Source organism: Bubalus kerabau, chromosome 1, assembly GCF_029407905.1.
Source record: "Bubalus kerabau isolate K-KA32 ecotype Philippines breed swamp buffalo chromosome 1, PCC_UOA_SB_1v2, whole genome shotgun sequence".
NCBI classification, from domain to species: domain Eukaryota; kingdom Metazoa; phylum Chordata; class Mammalia; order Artiodactyla; family Bovidae; genus Bubalus; species Bubalus kerabau.
Genome location: NC_073624.1, coordinates 151,354,786 through 151,377,443, shown reverse-complemented (window position 1 = coordinate 151,377,443; position 22,658 = coordinate 151,354,786). Strand labels below are relative to the sequence as shown.

Below are 22,658 nucleotides of genomic sequence, written 5' to 3'. Positions count from 1 at the left end.
CCTGTTTCAGTGTTTTGTTTTTGGTGCCCCATCTAATTCCGAGAGCTTGAGGTCATTTAGAGTGAGGGCGTATATACAAAAGAAATGTTAAGACAGATTAGAAACCATAAAGATGGAATGGGAAGAAAATTCTATCTAGAAACTGAGGTTAGATAATAATTGTGCTAGAACATTAAAATTTAGTGCTGTTTTCAAGGGTCAGTGTACTTGAACTAAATTCTAAAAAGGAACACACCAGTTATTAAAGTTCTTGTCTGATAAAAAGAAGCATAATAATTTTAAGGGAGAGAATCCTTTTCTGCCTCTCAGTCCAAGAAAAATTTGTGTAAATCTTAGCATAAAGAACCCAAGAATGATGATGAGCAGTGTCTTTAACGGGAGTTTTGCAGAAGATAAAAAAAACATTGTTCACGTGGGTGTGACATGAAATTGAGTGTGTAACATTAAGTATAACCTGGTACAAGTTTTATAGTGGGAAACTAAACCAATGGTATGGTGCTTTCTGGTGGTATAACAATGCAGAGTTGGAGCTGAAAAAAATGTAGAGGAGTGTATACTTAGTATTAAACTTTTTTTTTTTTTCCTGAAAGCATTTTTGTTGACTGCACTAGAATGGATTGAATGGCAGTCTTTCATATTGAATTCTTTGGCTATTACTAGGACTGAAGATACCCTGTATTGCTGATTGAAGCTAAAGTCTTCAGTCAGGTGATATTTCGGAGTTCGGCTTGTGTTTTCGAATATCCCACTTACTGGAGGTGGTTATAGAGATGATTGAGGCTGTTATTTTTTCATTCAAGTGACTGCCTGAAATAGTTGGGTTATTTAGTTTCTTAGAAAAATTCTGGTCTTGTGAAATAATAATGGCCTTAATGTTTTAAGAGGAAAACAACAGAATGGGAAAGACTAGAGATCTCTTCAAGAAAATTAGAGATACCAAGGGAACATTTCATGCAAAGATGGGCTCGATAAAGGACAGAAATGATATGGACCTAACAGAAGCAGAAGATATCAAGAAGAGGTGGCAAGAATACACAGAAGAACTGTACAAAAAAGATCTTCATGACCCAGATAATCATGATGGTGTGATCACTGACCTAGAGCCAGTGACTTAAAGCTTAAAGCTTAGAGCCAGACATCCTGGAATGTGAAGTCAAGTGGGCCTTAGAAAGCATCACTATGAACAAACCTAGTGGAGGTGATGGAATTCCAGTTGAGCTATTTCAAACCCTGAAAGATGAGGCTGTGTAAGTGCTGCACTCAATGCACTCAATATGCCAGCCTCAGCAGTGGCCACAGGACTGGAAAAGGTCAGTTTTCATTCCAATCCCAAAGAAAGGCAATGCCAAAGAATGCTCAAACTACCGCACAATTGCACTCATCTCACGCGCTAGTAAAGTAATGCTCAAAATTCTCCAAGCCAGGCTTCAGCAATATGTGAACCTTGAACTTCCTGATGTTCAAGCTGGTTTTAGAAAAGGCAGAGGAACCAGAGATCAAATTGCCAACATCTGCTGGATCATCGAAAAAGCAAGAGAGTTCCAGAAAAACATCTATTTCTGCTTTATTGACTCTGCCAAAGCCTTTGACTGTGTGGATCACAATAAACTGTGGAAAATTCTGAAAGAGATGGGAGTACCAGACCACCTGACCTGCCTCTTGAGAAACCTATATGCAGGTCAGGAAGCAACAGTTAGAACTGGACATGGAACAACAGACTGGTTCCAAATAGGAAAAGGAGTATGTCAAGGCTGAATATTGTCACCCTGCTTATTTAACTTATATGCAGAGTACATCATGAGAAACGCTGGGCTGGAAGAAACACAAGCTGGAATCAAGATTGCCGGGAGAAATATCAATCACCTCAGATATGCAGATGACACCACCCTTATGGTAGAAAGTGAAGAGGAACTAAAAAGCCTCTTGATGAAAGTGAAAGTGGAGAGTGAAAAAGTTGGCTTAAAGCTCAACATTCAGAAAACGAAGATCATGGCATCCGGTCCCATAACTTCATGGGAAATAGATGGGGAAACAGTGGAAACGGTGTCAGACTTTATTTTTGGGGGCTCCAGAATCCCTGCAGATGGTGACTGCAGCCATGAAATTAAAAGACGCTTACTCCTTGGAAGGAAGGTTATGTCCAACCTAGACAGCATATTCAAAAGCAGAGACATCACTTTGCCAACAAAGGTCCGTCTAGTCAAGGCTGTGGTTTTTCCTGTGGTCATGTATGGATGTGAGAGTTGAACTGTGAAGAAGGCTGAGAGCCGAAGAATTGATGCTTTTGAACTGTGGTGTTGGAGAAGACTCTTGAGAGTCCCTTGGACTGCAAGGAGATCCAGTCAGTCCATTCTGAAGGAGATTAGCCCTGGGATTTCTTTGGAAGGAATGATGCTGAAGCTGAAACTCCAGTACTTTGGCCACCTCATGCAAAGAGTTGACTCATTGGAAAAGACTCTGATGCTGTGAGGGATTTGGGGCAGGAGGAGAAGGGGACAACAGAGGATGAGATGGCTGGACGGCATCACTGACTCTATGGACGTGAGTCTGGGTGGACTCTGGGAGTTGGTGATGGACAGGGAGGCCTGGCGTGCTGCGATTCATGGGGTCGCAAAGAGTCGGACACGACTGAGCGACTGAACTGAACTAAACTGAATGTTTTAAGGGAGTCTATCATCAGGATTCCTAAAGAATCTCCCTGAGCCTCAATTAAATATCAGTAAGACTTTTTCGTTTTTCTTTATTTGGAATTATCTTTTGATTAATCCTAACATCCTGTTGTCTCTGAGCCAGTACCACATTTTATTCAATGATAATATAGGCATATGTCCATAATCACAAAATTGTCCAGAACATCTTCTTCATTTATAGTGGAATATCATCAGAGATTTACTAAGTACTCACTTTATATAAGGCACTGTTCCAGGTGCTGGGGATATGGGAGTAGAAAATATGAATAGAGTCCTTGGCCTCATGGGACCTGGAGAAGGCTGTGTGGTGAGCTGAGTTTTAGCTGGGTTTTGGGTTGGCACAGCTATTTACTAGTTGAAGTATAAATCTGTTTAAGGGTTCTGTGAAGAAAGCAAGATGGTGGGTTTTATTTAACAGAAGAGCAATACATACTAGCTTTATAAAAGCCCAAAATTGTGGATAAAGAAGATGTCCCTTGTAGTATTTATTACCTAAAGATAATTGCCATCAGCACTTTGGAGCATATGTGCCCATACTTTTTTGTATTCATATATGTATTTTTGCTTTACGGTGTTTTACTTACAGTAAAATTTATGGATCTTAAGTGTAGTTGATAAATTTTAATAAATGTGTACATCCGTGTAACCTCACCCAAATCTCCTTGTAGAATATTGCCATCACCCTAGGATGTTCCTTCATGCTCTTTTCCAGTAAATGCACTTCTTCCAGAAGTAACTGCTGTTCTGATTTCTGTTATCATAGATTAAATGTGCTTGTTCTTTAATATCATATAAATAGGATCATTAAGCACATATACTTTTATGTTTTGCTTCTTTTTCATGTATGTGCAGTATATATACTTCTTGTATTTGACTTCTTTTGCATGTATTTTTATTTTAACTTTTTAATGAATAATACATTTGTATGGTTCAAAAAATTTTTAAGTACAAAGGATACGTGGTGAAGAGTTTCCTTCCCACTGCTATCCCACCAAGGACTCTGATCTCTAAAGGCAACAGATTTTAGCAGTTTCTTTGTATTGTATCAGTTCAGAGATTTTACATATGTACAAGCATATATATGTGTGTGTGTGTGTGTGTGTATATAATGTATATGTTTAATTTTTCTTATCTCCATCCTTGGTGGCTTCTCTGGTAGCTCAGATGATAAAGAATCTGCTTGCAATGCAGGAGATTTCAGTTCGATTCCTGACTTGGGAAGATACCCTGGAGAAGGAAATGGCAACCCATTCCAGTATTCCTGACTGGAAAATCCCCTGGACAGAGGAGTCTGGAGGGCTACAGTCCATGGGGTCGCAAAGAGTTGGACATGATTGAGTGACTAACACTTCCACTTTCCATCCTTTGTACAAATAATGAAACTGATTAAATATTTCATCAGGGGTTGCAGAATGGTGATATTCTGATTCTGTTTTTACTTCTGCATTTATCTGTTGGAATTCTTCTGAAAGAACTTTATTGGCTGTGGTTGGATATGTGCCTGAATTTATGATTATTTGGGCAAGGAATTGAATTGCTTGGGCAAAGGGTTTCTATTCTTGAAGACTTTTTACAAATATTGCCAACTTGCTCTTAAAGATGTGTTACCAATTTGCACCTTCAGTGTTGTTACATGAATAAAGTACTGTTTGCAATTTGTAGAAATAATGAGGTTAAAAACTGGTATTTTGCCGAATGTTTTGCCTTGTTTTAGGTTTGAAGGATTCATTAACAAACCACTCATTACACACAAACAATTTTAACTTCTAATAGAAGATTATTTAACTTAATTTCAATATACAGTCATTGGGGAAAAAAAGAAATAGAAACAATACAGAGAAGATGCAGAGTATACATCACCAAATTGAGCTGACACCTACACCCAGACTTGAACCCTTCTTGGAAATACCTCATTAACAGCAATCTGGAGTCTCAACTGGAAAAGGGCCCTGGGCCATTCATCTACTCCGTGGGCGAGATTTTGAATTGCAGTTTGGGGGGGCTCCCATTTATAATCCCAGGCCACAAACTGGTATCATCATCAGTTTGTGTGCAGAAATGCAGCTGTGGTTTTCTTTTACGATGCTGATTGTTTCATCTTGTGAGTCACCAAATTTTGTTAGACTCCAATGGGGTTAGCTAGGCCTCCAGGGGCTTGAAAAATTCCAAGATCCACTCCCTTTCTTATCTAAAGTGCCACTTGACTTACTGGTAACAATTGGTGTGTTCACAAGCAGGCACATAGTCCAGGCAGGGCCCAGACAAGGTCAGAAGTTGGTTGGAATCCTCTCCCCTACATCTGAAGCCTGAACAAGACCACCTCCATTTTAATTTCCCTAACAGCTGGAGAGGTGGGCAGTGTAGTAAATGTCTTTGTCAGTCAGAACTGTCATTACTTGGCCTTTGATTAGACATTTCTTAGATATGCTATTAATAATAAACTGGTGTTGGGATAGATATGGTGTGACTTTAGGAATACTTGTGGTTCTAGTTTGTGTTCATTAAACATGTATCAGTTTGAAATTAGAAGGACAGTTAAATCATGTTAGTTAAATAAAAAAACCCCAACGACTTCATTTTTGTAATATTTGACTCTCTATATTTATCATATTTCAAAATGTAATAGCCCTCTTAGCTTAAAAAATTTTGAAAATCTAATGTTTTTTCCTTTGCAGTGACATTTCAGGGGGCAAACCCCTGGAAGTAGAGATGTCAGGGATAGAATACATGAATGATGATCCTGGCATGGTGGATGTTCTTTATGCCAAAGTCCATATGAAAGATGGCTCCAACAGGTATGTTTCTGAAATATTCCTTTGTTTTAATCAAGAGGTGCCTCAAAGCATTCCTGGAAGTTCAGGTAGTTTTGATTCCTTTTCTTTGAGATCTTATTATTGTAAGGAGTGTATTGTATTTCTTATTCTGAAATAGTAAGTTAATATTTTGCAAGAGGAATTTGTTGGTGGAAGAAGTTATCAGACTTTTAGTTTGGTAATTATTAAATTACTTGGTTGGTGGATATTGATAGTAGCAATCTAGTTTTTATGGAACTCAGTGCTTCCTTGATGTTTTCTAGGATAATAGGAGGCAGAAGAATGGCATACTAGGATGGTAGTTTCAAAAGTGACATAATGCAGATCTAATGAATAAAAGGGCAAAACAGGACTGTAACACAAATTACATAGGAATATTAAGATGGAATTAATATAAAATTCCTAGATCAGTGCTTGGCACTTGCTAACATCATACATTAAAAATGGTTGCTGCTTTTAACTTTTGTTACTACCACACCTCAATCCCTGTTAGAGATTCTCCGTCTGCAACCCATGCTATTTCTGAGGCCGTTTTCAGTGTTAGCTATTTTTTAGCCTATGCAGGGCCTTTGGTGAGCAGAGGAGCCCATCTTGAATCGGAAGTTTGTTTTTGTGTGGCCTTTTCACTGGGACAGGATAAAACAGAGCTCACACAGAACAAACAATCCTCTAGAGAAAATCTGTGTCTCTAGGCAGGCCTCCAGATTGCTTTCCTGGAGGGTCTCTTGTAAAGTTTCGCTTATCTCAATTTGAATTAATAATCTCAGTTGTCTCCTCTTTCAGTTCCAATGAAAGTGAATTTTGAGTTAATGGAAGAAAAAAGGGTACAGAATCAGTTTTTTTTGTGTGGGATGAATGTCAATTATATCTCAGGAAAACTGGAGAAAAAAGTACATGAATATCACTACTAATTTCATCAAAATCTCTTAAGTATGGGAAGCTGTCAAGCTCATGGTAGCAGATACATGTTTTCCAAAATTCTTGTTTTCACTTGAAAGCTTGAATTTTGTTATTGGAAAAAAAAAATACTGGTAATTGTTTTCCATGAAGTTCTTTTTTGAGAAAATATCTGCCAAAAAGCCAAGTCTGAATAACCATAATTTGTCTGTCAGTTGTTCTTTGAAGCAAAAATGGTGTTCTATGGACAAAGAGGCTAGTTGAGCTATAAATCTAAGAAGCTTGCAAATGCCTTTCCTACAGACAGCCATATAGTCTCATATACAGTCCAAGTGATTTATACATCCTGCTAATTTCATCACACAGAATACTGAAGACACCTACTCAAGGGCTGAGATTCAATAAAATTGATCAATTTAATTTTAATGGGCCTGACTTTGTGCTTAGATTGTTTTATCTCTATTTTATCTTCATAACATTTATATAAAATAAATAATTTTATTATACACCCATTTTATAGATGAGGAAGGTTCAGAGGAGCTTAAATAACTTGGCTAAGGAACACATAGATAGCAAAACCTTGCTCTGAATTCCTGCGGTTTTTAGTGTATGTATGCTCGGCTGAGTAGAATAAACTGTGTTCCAATTCTTATTCCTAAAATAGAAAATTGTGACCTACGTTTCTTTGGAAAGTGGTAAAGTTCATATAATAAAATTCATCATTTTAACTGTTTTAAAGGCTATAATTGAGTGGCATCAAGTACATTAATAGCATTGTGCAACCATCACCACTGTCTAGTTCTATAACATTTTTATCACCCCAAAAGGAAATCCTAGACCCATTAAGCAGTCACTCTTGGTTTCTCCCTTCCTCATATTTCCCTCTTCCCAGGCCTAGGCTCTGGCAGGCACTAGTCTAGTGACTCTGTGGACTTGCCTATTCTGTTTATTTCCTATAAATGAACCATACCGTATGTGGCCTTTTGTGTCTGGCTTCTTTCAGTGTATGTTTTCAATATTCATCTGTATTATTGCCTGTATCAGTACTTATTCCTTTTTATGGCTAAATAATATTCCATTGTATGAAAGGATGCCACAATTTGTTTATTCATCCGTTGATGGCCATTTGGGTCTGTTTCCACCTTTTGGCTATTGTGAATAGAGCTATTTTCAGTTCTTTGGGGCTGACTCACTTTTAAAAATGTTTTAAAGTCATGTTTTTTATTTCCTTGATAAACCTTGTAATTTTATAGAACATCACAGTGACTCAGCCCAACCTCTGTCATTTCCTTATTCTCTGTTTCGAGTCTTAATTTTTGTCACTACCTTACTGTTGTGAGACTAAAATCTGCGATAGCATATAGTTAGGCAGTTAACATGAAGCTATATGGAAAATTTACATGGATTACAGTGTTTCATTAAATAAAAGAGTGAATTTTTCCTAATCTAGGGCTTCAAGTCTGTTTGGCCATACATATGTCATAGACTGCACAGTTTTGGTTTACCCTATTTTAGGTGGCTCCCAGGAAGAGAGGGTGGTCATTAAGTAAGGGTAATGAAATCATTACTTTGAGTGTTTCCGTTGAATATGTTTAATGGTTAGATCCTTAGTTCTATAGAAGGTCTTTCAAGCATTTTGTTGTTGTTCAGTCGCTAAGTCGTGTTTGACTGTTTGTGACCCCATGGACTGCAGCACGCCAGCTTCCCTGTCCTTCACTCTCTCCTGGAGTTTGCTCAAACTCATGTACACTGAGTCAGGGATGCCATCCAACCATCTCATTCTTTGTCATCCTCTTCTCTTCTTGTCCTCAATCTTTCCTAGGATCAGGGTCTTTTCCAGCGAGTCAGCTCTTGGCATCAAGTAGCCAAAGTATTGGAGCTTCAGCTTCAGCATCAGGCCTTCCAGTGAATATTCACAGTTGACTGCCGTGCTCTCCTTGCTGTCCATGGGACTCTCAAGAGTCTTCTCCAACACCACAGTTCAAAAGCATCAGTTCTTTGGCACTCAGCCTTCTTCATAGTCCAACTCTCACATCCGTTCATGACTACTGGAAAAACCATAGCTTTGACTATACGGACCTTTGTTGGCAAAATGATGTCGACTTTCAAGTATAGAAAAGAATTGCTTTTTGAAATGTGAAGGAAAATAAGAGCTATAGAAGCTAGATGTCTTTTGAAGACAGTGCTCAGACATAATTTGTCCTTAAATTAATGGAAAGGAAAGGTCTTAGGAGGTCAATGTACCCTTTATGTTCCCACAGATCCAACTGAAGTGAGAGGGAAGGGGGTAGGGCACAGCCTTTAAAAGAATGACATAGGCTTTGTTGCCCAGTCATGTCCAACTCTTTGTGACCCCATGGACTTCACCATGCCAGGCCCCTCGTCCCTCACCATCTCCCAAGGTTTGCCCAAGCTCATGTCCATTGCATCGGTGATGCCATTCAATCATCTCATCCTCTGATACCCTCTTCTCCTTCTGCCCTCAATCTTTTCCATCATCAGGGACTTTTCCAATGAGTCGGCTGTTTGCATCAGATGACCAAATACTGGAGTTTCAGCTTCAGCATCAGTCCTTCCAATGAGTATTCAGACTTGATTTCCCTTAAGATTGACTGGTTGATCTTTTTGCTGTCCAAGAGACTCTCAGGAGTCTTCTTGAGCACCATAGTTAGAAGGCATCAGTTCTTCTGTGTTCTGCCTTTTTTATGGTCCAACTCTCACAACTGTATGTGACCATTGGGAATACCACAGCCATGACTATGCAGATCTTTGCCTGCAGAATAATGTCTCTGCTTTTCAACACACTGTCTAGCTTTGTCATAACTTTCCTGCCAAGCCACAAACGTCTTCAGATTTCAAGGCTTCAGTCACCATCTGCAGTGATTTTAGAGCCCAAGAAGAGGAAATCTGTCACTACTTCCACCTTTTCCTCCTCTAATTGCCATGAAGTAATGGGGCTGGATGACATGATTTTAGTTTTTTTTTTTTTTTTTTTTTTTTTTTTAATATTTAGTTTAAGCCAGCTCTTTCACTCTCCTCCTTCACCCTCATCAAGAGTCTCTTTAGTTCCTCTTCACTCTGCCATTAGAGTGGTATCATCCACATATCTGAGGTTATTGATGTTTCTCCTGCCTATCTTGATTCCAGCTTGTAACTCATCCAGCTTGCATCACTGCCTTGTTGTAGTGAAGGGGCTGTGTAACTCGATGAAGCTATGAGCCATGTCGTGTAGGGCCACCCGAGATGGACGGATCATAGCAGAGAATTCTGACAAAATGTGATCCACTGGAGGAGGGAATGGCAAACCACCCCAGGATACTTGCCGTGAGAACCTCATGAACCCTATAAAAGGACGTGGCCATAGGGCATGACAAAAGCTGGTTATAACCAACTAGGTAGAAGATGGCAGAAGATTTGACTTCCGGTGGACCGTGAGCCTTACTGTAACCTCATTGTAATACATTAGCATTAGCTAAGTGACACACCCACCAGCTCCATGACAGTTCCAAAGTGTGTGTTGGTTGGTTCAGTTGTGTCTGACTCTTTGTGACCCCATGGACTATAGCCAGCCAGGCTCCTCTGTCCATGGAGTTCTCTAGGCAAGAATAGTGTAGTGGGTAGCCATTCCCTTCTTCGGGGATCTTCCCAATTCAGGGATCCAACCTGGGTCTCCTCTATTGCAGGCGGATTCTTTACCTTCTGAGCCACCAGTTTGAAGGCCAGCCATAAAAGGTCAACATGTGGATGGTGACCCAATTCCTGGAAATATCTGTGCCTTCCCAAAATAATTGGAATAATCCTACCACTCATTAGCTAATGAAATTACCCAGCCCTGTAAAAACTGACAGCCCCATACTCTTGGGCCCCTCTTGCTTTTTGAGATGGCCCATGGAAATGGCAACCCACTCCAGTGTTCTTGCCTGGAGAATCCCAGGGACGGGGAAGCATGGTGGGCTGCCATCTATGGTCAGACACGACTGAAGTGACTTACCAGTAGCAGTAGCAGCAATGCTCTGTTCAGTCTGTTTCTTTCTAAATGAATTCACTTCTTGCCTATCACTTTGTGTCTCACTGAATTCTTTCTGTGATGAGACATCAAGAAGGTGAACTGCATTAAAGTCCTGAGGCCATGTGTGTGATCTGTTTCAAAACCGTGGGTTCAAGTCCCCATCTGAGTTGCATTGTTTCACAACCCTTACAGATTTTGCACACTTGCTATTATGAGGGTTTGTAATTTGAAAAGTCATGTGAAATGTTGACTAAATCCACTAATAGGATCAACCAAGAACATTTTTTTAATAACTCTCATCTCTCTTGGAGAAGGCAATGGCAACCCACTCCAGTATTCTTGCTTGGAAAATCCTGTGGACGGAGGAGCCTGGTAGGCTACAGTCCATGGGGTCGCAGAGAGTCAGACACGACGAAGCGACTTCACTTTCATCTCTCTTACTGCTCTGTTTTCTCTTTTTCCTTGCCCATTCCACTTCATAAGAAGAGACACATTTGTGTTATTTCAAAAAGATTTGTAGATTTCCCCTCCCCAAATTGCAGTGTCTAAGGGACTTTATATACCTCTTATTTAACTCTTATTTAACATTAAAACTATTTGAAGGCCTCCTTTGTGCAAGGTATTTTGCAAGACTGTAAACTGATAGAGAAATGAGTAAGACATAGCTCTGTTTTTAAGGTACATCCAATCATTTGTGGTTTTTTTATGTGAAGAGACACTGTTCAATGCAGTCATGGAGGAGAGGCCTTGTTGTAATTAAAAAAAATACTCAGCTTTCTCTGTATGTTTCATATATTTTTAAATCAAAGATTCCCTTAAAATGCTTGACCGTGAAGTACCTGACCTTCAGAAGAATGGAACCACTTAGATCAGATTTTTCCTCTGAAAACAGAGCTGGGACAGTATCAGTTCAGTTCAGTTCAGTCACTCAGTCGTGTCCGACTCTTTGCGACCCCATGAATCGAAGCACGCCAGGCCTCCCTGTCCATCATCAACTCCCGGAGTCCACCCAAACCCATGTCTATCAAGTTGATGATGCCATCCAGCCATCTCATCCTCTGTCATCCCCTTCTCCTCCTGCCCCCAGTCCCTCCCAGCATCAGTCTTTTCCAATGAGTCAACTCTTCACATGAGGTGGCTAAAGTACTGGAGTTTCAGCTTTAGCATCATTCCTTCCAAAGAAATCCCAGGGCTGATCTCCTTCAGAATGGACTGGTTGGATCTCCTTGCAGTCCAAGGGACTCGAAAGGGTCTTCTCCAACACCACAGTTCAAAAGCATCAATTCTTCAACGCTCAGCTTTCTTCACAGTTCAACTCTCACATCCATACATGACCACTGGAAAAACCATAGCCTTGACTAGACGAACCTTTGTTGGCAAAGTAATGTCTCTGCTTTTGAATATGCTATCTAGGTTGGTCATACGCTTATTGTTAGATCCTTACATTTTGTAAAGCCTTGACTATGTAGGGCATTCAACCATTTTACTCATTGCTTAGTAGTCAAGTATTGCTAAGACTGAAGCATTGAACACAGTGGCTATTCTGTTCTGTCTCTTACTCTCACAGGCCTCCACCCTTGCCCCTCTAGAGGAATATCTTCCTCACATTAAACTGAGCATGTGAAGCCAAGTCAGCTTCCTTTTTCCCTCACAGTCTTCCTGTTTTCATCATACCCACCCCATTCAGTTTCACACTCATTCTGAAGAACGGCATGCATTCTCTCTCGTGAGGCTAACCCTTTATTTACTCTGGGACCCCATTCTTTCTTATCTCTGCAAAGACCTGACCCCATCAGTTATTCCATCTTGCAGGGCATTTCCAGTCCCCTTTTCCCTCAGGCATTTTTCAAGTGCCCAGAATGTGAGGTGCAGTAGACCCTAGGGATTCTTTCTTATGGATGAGGCAGATATCAGTAACTAGAATACGCTAGGGTGAAGACTGTTACTGAGATTCTGGAGGTGCATGGATTGAGGCAGTAGCAAAGATAAGAGAAAAAAAGAATAAATGTACACAATAAATAAAAAGAAATCCATATCAAGATAAATCACAATGGACGTGAAGAACACTGAAGACAAAAGAGTTTAAAAGATGCCACCTATAGAGGATTGACTATTATCAGGACTGAGGACTTCTCAGTATTAACAATGGAAGCCAGAAGACAGCGGGCTGTTTTCTAGAGAAAATGGCTGTCAACCTGGAATTATTTGCTCATTTAAAAAAAATCTTAAAAAACAAAAGTGAAATAAAAACTTCTTGGTCTAAGTGCTGTCTTTCCTTATTTCTATCCTTCTTTTTCCTCAAGTCGACTCTAAAATTCTTGGAGGGCAGAGGGTTTGTCGTACAATTTGTAAATATACGTTTACTTTTCCCCCCTCAAAAGTAGAAAGAGAGAGCGAGAGAGAAATAAACTAGTTAGTCTGAATATATAAACATCTTATCAGTGGCTATTTTTTTGATAGTAATTTTTTTTTCTTTTAGCTTATCAGTAAGTTGGTTTTTTTTTTTTTTTTTTAATAAAATGTTGGTAAAGCTGGCAAGTGTTACACTTGCTCAGATATACCTGGTACACTTCACCATACCGAGGTCAGTAGTAACTGGTATGTGGATGTAAGTGATAGAATTATGGTTTGACCCAAATGTGTTTGACTGTAAAGCCTGTGCTCATGGGGCAGAAAAGGGAGATTAAGAATAATTGGAGACAGACCACTCTTTTGAGAAGTTTGGTGAAAAGATGAGAAAAGTGTAGTTAAATTCTACAGCTGTGCAGCCCAGCATCACTGTACTGTCTTCCAGTTTGCCATCTTCCTTTCATATTATTTTCTCTCAAAAAACTAAAGCCTCCCAGATTGGTAAAATGAAAATTAAATGGCTCCCTTTCCCCCTGCCCTGACTTTCCCTGTATTCTTCTGCGATAGATTGTAAGCAGAGCAGATACTGCTGAGAGTCACTGTCTGTGCATATTGTTTTATACAAACTGGACCACATTATTCATTTTACTCTATACTTCTTTTCAAGAAACAGTACTTAAACATTACTTTTATGTCACTGTGTATAGGTCCTACTACTACATCAGCCTTTCCAAGCTTTAACCTATATACAGTAGGACTTACTATGACTTAAAAATCTCCCATCCTTTTACTCGTTCTTTGAATTAGTTCATATTTGTTAGTCTAGTAGTTAAGATCTTGCAGGATGAAACCAACTTAAAAGTTCCGCTTGATCTTCCACTATCTTGCACTTGCCCCAAGCCCTAGCCAGCTTCACTGCTTGTTGATGATCCTTTGTATCTTTCTTAATGTCGTTTCTTATGACTAAAATTTCTGTGTTGCTTCTCATCTCTTTCTGTCCTTCTTGGTATCCTTCCTTCTTTTTGCTCAAGTAGACTTTAAGATTCTTGGGGGCAGGAAGTGTCTTATTTCAGCAGTATATATCCACTGGCTTTTATAATTCATGGCTTATAGTGAACGTTCAGTGAATGTTTGTTTATTTAAGTGATTTACTTATTCAACTGATTTTTCAAAGGTGAAGTGAGTCTGGTTAACTTCTTCTCACCCCATCCTCCTGGTAGCCTTTACTGGTCTCAACCTAACAGTACTGTTTTCCACCTTTAAATTACCAAAGCACCTTGCATTGTTTGTGTCATTACCAACATCCTCTTTATAGTTATTTTAATAGATTGTAAGCTCCTTAATGACAAGAATTGTGTGTGCTTAGTTTTTAATTCTTTCAGTGACTGGCATAATGCCTGTATACAGTGAGCACTCAGGAACATAATCAACCAGGAAAGGATAGAACTGAATTAAATTGGGGGGGTGGTGGCAAACAAAAGTCTGGAATTTGTACTTTCTAGGGAGTCAGTGATCATTCTGCTGTACATCTCCAGGCCTCTGGAATGTTTGAGTGCTGATAAGCCTTTAAAGTAAGCTCAGATTCAAGACATTAATAACTGGCTTCTGATTTCAAACACAGAGTTCTGTCAAAATGATAAAGCTGCTTAGAAATAATTTGTTATTTTTCTCACAGCAACTCTATGTTATTTTTAATTCACTTATGAGGATGCAAAGGCATAGAGAAGCTTTGTGACTCTTTCATAATCAACCAGGAAAGGATCAATGAAGTAGGAATTGAAAGACTATATTACTGTTAGAAATATACGGACATACTGTCAAATGTAGTATCTGTGACAACAGCCTGAAATTTAGTGTGTGTTTCTAAGCACCCTCAAGTTCTTTTAATAGATCTCCAAAGATTTGTCATCTGTGACTTCATGCATACATACCTGCAACAGCTATTCATGGAGCACTGATGATTTGTCAGTTAGGCATTAACTTGGGTGCCAGTTAATCCTTGGGTGCCAGGATAAGGTAGTGAATAAGATAAAGAGCCGGCTTCATGGAGTGCACAGTTAATTGATAGCAGAGCAGCACTGGCTGCCAGGAGCCTTGGAGTCCCTTTCTCTCTGTCATGACTGAGCACCTCAACCTGTCTGCTTCATTTCCTCTTGTCTAAAATGAGCAAGTTACAGTAGAACATTTTAAAGGACTTTAGTCTCTTCAAAGTTCTGAGTGTGTAAGTTTGGCAGGAGTCTTAATTTTCCAGAAAGACAAAGCTGAAAATTGGACTCTTTCATTTGATCAATTTAATTTCCTTCCTCTAGTATTAACATGTTCACTGTTTCTCTCCATCTGAGCTCTGTATCCACTTCTTTAATAGACAAGAAGGAACAGGGAGGCATCATTCTGTTGTGATTTGAAATTGAGGGGAATTTTGCAGTGCTTGATTATGTTTAGACTTGTTGCAATATTTTAAAATATTTTAAAGTTTATGAGGTGTTGTTAGTTAATCAGAAACTTTAGACATGATAATGTAGGTCCTGGCTTGGAGAGCCACATACACAGTTAAGTAAATCAGTTAACTGCAAAATCAGATTATGTGCATTGTGAATATATTTTATTTTCCCTTTAGGAATGTAGGAACAAAGTCCTTTTCTTGAATCAGTCCTCTTTCTCCATCCTTATCAATGTATTTTTGGTTAACCCTTTTGGTTAAAATACTGGTTTAAATACTTGAGAAAAAATATTTTATGTCATGGGGAAATATTCAGGGTATATTAAATAAGCAGGTTACAGAAAACTGTTTTGTCTTTTTAAAATTGATGTATGTCTGTAGCAAAAGACTTAAAAATTATCTAACCCCCAAATAAGTGTTTTATCTGTGGATGGTAAGGTTTTTTTTCTTTTTCTCCTTTTTTGCACTTTCCACTTTTTATAACTGGCATATTATTTTTGTAATCAGAAAAAGATTAAGACAACTGTGCAAGGAAGCACAGCATCTGTTTTAACTGGCTTCCATGCCTTTAGTTTTCCCCTCATGTATCTTGCTTCTCACCTGGCTTTCTTAGGCCTGCCAAGACTGCAGCAGCCCTGCCTGACACACAGGAGCCTTCATAGCCTGCTTCTGCCTGTCTCTGTTTCATTACTGCCCTTCTCTCTCCACGGAATTTTTCATGATCTGGGAGTATGGTTTATTCTTTGATATACACTCTTTCAGTTGTTCAGGACAAAATTTCTTTTAGAATCATTATCTTCAACTCCTGACTGCAGTGTATTAGAAAAGCCACCATGCTCCTCACCACCTGCACTGGTGCCACGCCCGCCGCCTGGCTTGTGACAGCCTCTGGACTGCCTTCCTGCTTCCTTCCTTGCCCACCACTGTCTGTCCTCCATAGGGCCGTGAGAGGCTTCCTTTTAAATGTCAGTCAGATTATGTCCTTCTTTTGCTGGGAACTCTCCAAAAGCTCATTACCTCAGCTGGACTAAAAGACAAGTGCTTACAGAGGCCTAAGAGCCTTATGGAAGCCCCCATGACCTGGTCCTCCCACCTCATCACCTCTCCTCACAGCTTCATTCCACACACTGACTTCTTCCTGTTCCTCTGTCATGCCATGCTGCCTCAGATGACTGTGTCTGCTGTTCCCTTTCTCTGAAATGCTGTTCCCCTAGGTCTGTGCTCAAGTGTCACTTTATCAGGGAAGCCATCCCCGAGCACCGTGTCTAAAATAGTACACTCACCATCAGACCCTTTCTCCTCTCTCTCTTGCATTTTGTTTTCTTCACGGTGCTTAGCACCACCTGATGTCATGTACGTGTTTGTTTATTGTTTGTCTCCTTCCACCAGAATGTAAGCCACTCTAGGGCAGGGACTTGTTCGCTCATCTCTGTGTTCCTATCACCTGTGACACACCAGCCCTTCTTGTCTCATTTGAGATCTTGTTCTGTCAATCCCCTCTCTTGCTAAGGTTTCATCTTCCATCTCTGTTGGATAGTTTTCTTGTTGTCAGTGAGCATTTTCAACTCTTTCTCATTGAAAACAAATGCAAATAACCTGCCCTTGATTCTTTATCTAGTTACTAAGGCAATTAGTTTTTCCCCTTCCTTGTAAGTTTCTTAAATTTATGTGCCCGTATCCCTTCCCTGTCTCACTGGCCTCTCCCTTGGTCCTCTGCAGTAAGGCTTTTATTGCCAGTATGCCGGTGAAACTGCTCTAGCAAATAATGTTATGATTTTAAGAAATAAGTAGGCAGATGTGGAGAAAAGGGAACCCTCTTACACTGTTGGTGGGAATGCAAACTAGTACAGCCATTATGGAGAACAGTGTGGAGATTCCTTAAAAAACTGCAAATAGAACTGCCTTATGATCCAGCAATCCCACTGCTGGGCATACACACCGAGAAATAAGTAGGCATCTTTTGTTCCTTTTCCTATTTTACTTTTCTATAGCTTTGTACTATACTGAGTATTCCTCCCTCCCCGCCCCGACCTTTTGTAATTCTCCTTTCAGCCTTTCTGAAGTTTTCCTTTTCTTGTTCCTCATCCTTATTGTTTTAATTTAAATTTATATTTTTAGTTGAAGGATATTTGCTTTACAGAATTTTGTTGTTTGCTGTCAAACCTCAACATGAATCAGCCATAGGTATACATATATCCCCTCCCTTTTGAACCTCACTCCCATCTCCCACCCCATCTCACCCCTCTAGGGAGATACAGAGACCCTGTTTGAGTTTCCCGAGCCATACAACAAATTCCCGTTGGCTATCTGTTTTACATATGGTAATTTCAGTTTCTGTGTTACTCTCTCCATACATCTCACCCTCTCCTCCCCTCTCCCCATGTCCATCAGTCTGTTCTGCATATCTGTTTCTCCATTGCTGCCCTGCAAATAAATTCTTCAGTACCATTTTTCTAGATTTCGTATATATACATTAGAATACGATATTTATTGTTCTCTTTCTGACTCACTTCACTCTGTGTTATAGGCTCTAGGTTCATCTACCTCATTAGAACTGACTCAAAGTTTCCTTTTAGTGGCTGAGTAATATTCCATTACTTGAAAAAGTTGGCTTAAAGCTCAACATTCAGAAAACGAAGATCATAGTATCCGGTCCCATCACTTCATGGGAAATAGATGGGGAAACAGTGTCAAGACTTTATTTTTGGGGGCTCCAAAATCACTGCAGATGGTGACTGTAGTCGTGAAATTAAAAGACGCTTACTCCTTGGAAGAAAAGTTATGACCAACCTAGATAGCATATTCAAAAGCAGAGACATCACTTTGCCAACAAAGGTCCGTCTAGTCAAGGCTATGGTTTTTCCAGTGGTCATGTATGGATGTGAGAGTTGGACTGTGAAGAAAGCTGAGCGCCGAAGAATTGATGCTTCTGAACTGTGGTGTTGGAGAAGACTCTTGAGAGTCCCTTGGACTGCAAGGAGATCCAGCCAGTCCATTCTGAAGGAGATCAGCCCTGGGATTTCTTTGGAAGGACTGATGCTAAAGCTGAAACTCCAGTACTTTGGCCACCTCATGCGAAGAGTTGACTCATTGGAAAAAAACTCTGACGCTGGGAGGGATTGGGGGCAGGAGAAGAAGGGGACGACAGAGGATGAGATGGCTGGATGGCATCACTGACTCGATGGACGTGAGTCCGAGTGAACTCTGGGGAGTTGGTGATGGACAGGGAGGCCTGGCGTGCTGCGATTCATGGGGTCGCAAAGAGTCGGACACGACTGAGCGACTAAACTGAACTGAATATTCCATTGTGTATATGTACCACAACTTCTTTATCCATTCATCTGTCTATGGATATCTAGGTTGCTTCCATGCAATGAACAGTGGGATACATATGTCTTTTTCAGTTTTGGTTTCCTCAGGGTACATGATTAGGAGTGGGATTGCTGGGTCATGTGGTGGCTTTATTCCTAGTTTTTTAAGGAATCTCCATACTGTCTTCCATAGTGGCTCTATCAATTTATATTGCCACCAACAGTGCAAGAGTGTTCCCTTTTCTCCACATCCTCTCCAGCATTTATTGTTTGTAGACTTTTTGATGATGGCCATTCAAGACTGGTGTGAGGTGATATCTCATTGTAGTTTTGATTTGCCTTTCTCTAATAATGAGCGATGTTGAGCATCTTTTCATGTGGTTGTTAGCCATCTATATGTCTTCTTTGAAGAAATGTCTGTTTAGGTCTTTTTCCCACTTTTTGATCGGATTGTTTTTCTTTCATTGAGTTGTATGAGCTGCTTGTATATTTTGGAAGTTAATCCTTTGTAAGTTGTTTCATTTGCTGTTGTTTTCTCCTATTCTGAGGGTTGTCTTTTCACCTTGCTTATAGTTTCCTTTGCTGTGCAAAAGTTTTTAAGTTTAATCAGGTCCCACTTGTTTACTATTGTTTTTATTTCCATTACTCTAGGAGGTGGGTCATAGAGGATCTTGCTTTTTTATGTCATTGAGTGTTCTGCCTATGTTTTCCTCTAAGAGTTTCATAGTTTCTGGTCTTACATAAAGGTCTTTAATCCATTTTGAGTTTATATTTGTGTATGGTGTTAGGAAGTGTTCTAATTTCATTCTTTTACATGTAGCTGTCCCATTTTCCCAGCACCATTTATTAAAGAGGCTGTCTTTGCCCCATTGTATATTCTTGCCTCCTTGTCAAAAATAAGGTACCCATAGGTGCATGGGTTTATTTCTGGGCTTTCTATCTTGTTCCATTGGTCTATATTTCTGTTCTTGTGCCAGTACCATATTGTCTTGATGACTGTAGCTTTGTAGTATAATCTGAAGTCGGGAAGGTTGATTCCTCCAGGTCCATTCTTCTTTCTCAAGACCACTTTGGCTATTCGGGGTCTTTTGTGTTTCCATATGAATTTTGAAATTTTTTGTTCTATATCTGTGAAAAATGCCATTGGTAATTTGCTAGGGATCACATTGAATCTGTAGAATGCATTTGGTAGTATAGTCATTTTCACAGTATTGATTCTTCCTACCCAGGAACATGGACTATCTCTTTATCATTTATGTCATCTTTGATTTCTTTCATCAGTGTCTTATAATTTTCTGTGTACAGTTCTTTTTGTCTCCTTAGGTAAGTTTATTCCTAGATATTTAATTCTTTTTGTTGCAAAGGTGAATAGGATTGATTTCCTTAATTTCTCTTTCTGGTTTTTTAACTGTTAGTATATAGAAATGCAAGTGAGTTCTGTGTATTGGTTTTGTATCCTGCAACTTTGCTAAATTCACTGATTAGCTCTAGTAATTTTCTGATCATCCTTATTGATTGCCCTTGCAGGTTCCTTTCACCCTCTTACATAGGAGTGTCCCACAAGGTCTCTGTTCTTGGCTGTCTTCTTGCTCTGACTCCTCCTCACCCTGTGATTGCATCTTTCCCACACTTTTAACTACTGTTTTTGCACTGATGACTCCCAAGTCTGTCTTTGGCCCAGATTTTTCTCTTGAGCCTCAGGCTTGTTATTTCCATCTGTCTCCTGGACATGTCTCACGAGATACCCAGTGCCACACATGCAGAAGTATACACACTGTTAACCCTCTCTCCACCACTTCCCACCTTGGTCAGTGACGCACCTGGTCATTCAGTTAAGGTGTGCTCTTGGGAGCGGCTCTCGCTGCTTCTTCTCCTGTTGACACTGTCATACCTGCGGGTCCCAGCTTCTCTCTCACAAGCTCTTTTGAGTATTAATACATGACCTTGTCTCTGTTCTCCCTGTCCCTGCCATAGTTTAGATGTTCCTCCCTTTCTCCTTTATAGTGTGGTCCTCTGAAGCCAGACTGCATGGGCTCTCATTTTGGATATATCACTTATTAGTTACGTCCCTTTGGTCAAATTGTATAACTTCTCTGTGCCTCAGTTTCCTCACTGGTAAGATAGAGATAATTTATCATGAAGATTAAATGATTTAAGAGATACAGAGTGCTTAGAATAGTGCCTGACACATCATGTTTGTTATTATTTCTATTATTAATACCACCTAGCTGACCTCGGTACTGCTGGTCCCTTCCCTTCTGAAGCATTTTCCAGTCTTCCACAGTGTGAGATTAATGAGTGGACATCTGACAACATCATTCCCTTTTAAAAAATTTCCATGGCTTCCCATTCTCCGGCCACTTGCTTACATCCAGTTCATTTCCACTTTTTTCTCTCACTTGTTACAGTTATATTAAGTAATTGGTAGTTTTCAAGGTAAGCTGTGGTCTTGCATGCCGTGGCATCTTTGCACACTATTTCTCCTGCTTGATGTGTCCTTCCTTCCCTGGTTTCATCTGCAAATCTTTAGTGATCCTTCAAGACCATACTTATTTTATTTTTTAACATTCAGTTCTCAGTTTTTAATCAGTCAAATGCATGAGTTAACCAATCATAGCAAGTAGTTACAGAAAGTATAGTACAGTGGTGTTCTGGCAGATACAAGACAGATATGCTGTTGAGGAGCAGACAATCCAGTGGGGGAACAAGACAGACAAACGTGAAACATTAAGGGACTGTCCTTGGGAAGGTTAAGTAGACCCTACTTAGTGGGGTAGCATTTCAGAGAAGAGCAAACTTGTTGGTCATGGATACTGAGGGGTGGTTGTGTTAGGTACTTAGAAAGACTTCGTGGAAAGTGGGATTTTAATTTGGCTTGGAAGGGTAATAAAATCTGTGTAGATGGAGGGAAGGGGAAGTGGGCGTGTGGGGCCCAGGTAACAGAAGGCACAGAGGCGGCAGTTGGAAGCTGCTCAGTGGAGGAGGCCTGCTAGGAAAGTGTGCATGTTGAAGAGTTTGAGGATGTGAGGCCTCCCCAGCAAATGCTGTGGCAGGCAGCAGAGAGTCACGGGTCTGCAGAGCAGGAAGTACCCTTGGGTTCTGGTATGTCCTATGCCAAACTGTACTGAGGTAAAAGGAAAACTCAGTAATATTGATCCTGCCTTCATTCAGAAATGTGGTATTTTGTTCATCATGAGGTTTTTTTGCATTAAAAAATATGCATTAAAGCCTTATTTATCTCCTTTATTAAAAAAAAAAAATTAGTTCTTGTGATTACTGCATTTTTTGGCACATCCTTAAATTGTGTGCCTCAGGCAAGTGTCTCACTTACCTCACCCTCGTCCCAGCCCTGTGTTCTGTTTCTGGAGGTCAGTGGTGAGGGTATGGATATTTATTTTATTATTATTAATTATAGCTTCTTGTTGTTGTTCAATCGCTCAGTCATATCTGACTCTTTGCGACCCCGTGGACTACAGCACGCCAGGCTCCCCTGTCCTTCACCATCTCCCGGAGCTTGCTCAAACTCATGTCCATTGAGTCAGTAATGCCATTCAACCATCTCATCCTCTGTCATCCCCATCTCCTCCTGCCTTCAATCTTTCCCAGCATCAGGGTCTTTTCTAATGAGTTAGCTCTATGTATCAGGTGGCTTACTCATATTTAAATATTTTTGGTTAGTAGACAGCATTTAATAAAAGCAATTAAGATAATGAAGTTAGAATTATAAAAATATTAATTTGGAACTTTGGAGCCTGAAAAACATGAAAGGGAAAAGAATCCTTTGTGCTTCTGAGATAATCTCTACAGGAGGATAACCCCCTCTTGCTTCAGCATATGAGTGCAAGCAGAAAATGTTTGTTTTGCCCACGTTCTATAACTGAGAGATAGGGGTACCAGAGGCTGCTGAACTTGTGGATATAGGCATTGGGCAACTCAGCTGTTGCAACCAGAGATTCTGCCTCATGGCCTCAGGAAAACTCCCACAAATGGGCCATCCAAGGTGAGCTTGACCCACATCTCACATAAAACAGACCCATCCAGCCTGCTCAAAGAGAAGCCACTCACTGGGCCACAGTGTTTTACCACAGGCCACGGGCATCCCAAGTGGCACAGTGGTAAAGAATCCACCTGCCAATGTAGGAGACGCAA

General features: G+C 40.1%; 1 protein-coding gene across 9 annotated transcripts in view; it reads left to right on the top strand.

Moving 5' to 3' along the window:
* ASCC1 (activating signal cointegrator 1 complex subunit 1) overlaps positions 1-22,658 on the top strand; it is a 112,664-nt gene that overhangs the window by 54,232 nt on the left and 35,774 nt on the right. For 8 of the 9 annotated variants that reach the window (XR_008698233.1, XM_055535336.1, XM_055535335.1 and 5 more), the window contains exon 7: positions 5,366-5,485. The exons of the other annotated variant lie outside the window; for it this stretch is intronic. Coding sequence is in view for 7 of the 8 variants with exons in the window: in XM_055535336.1 (XP_055391311.1) it covers positions 5,366-5,485 (120 nt within the window). In the remaining variant the exon portion in view is untranslated. The remainder of the gene's footprint in view (positions 1-5,365; positions 5,486-22,658) is intronic. 9 annotated transcript variants of the gene reach the window in all.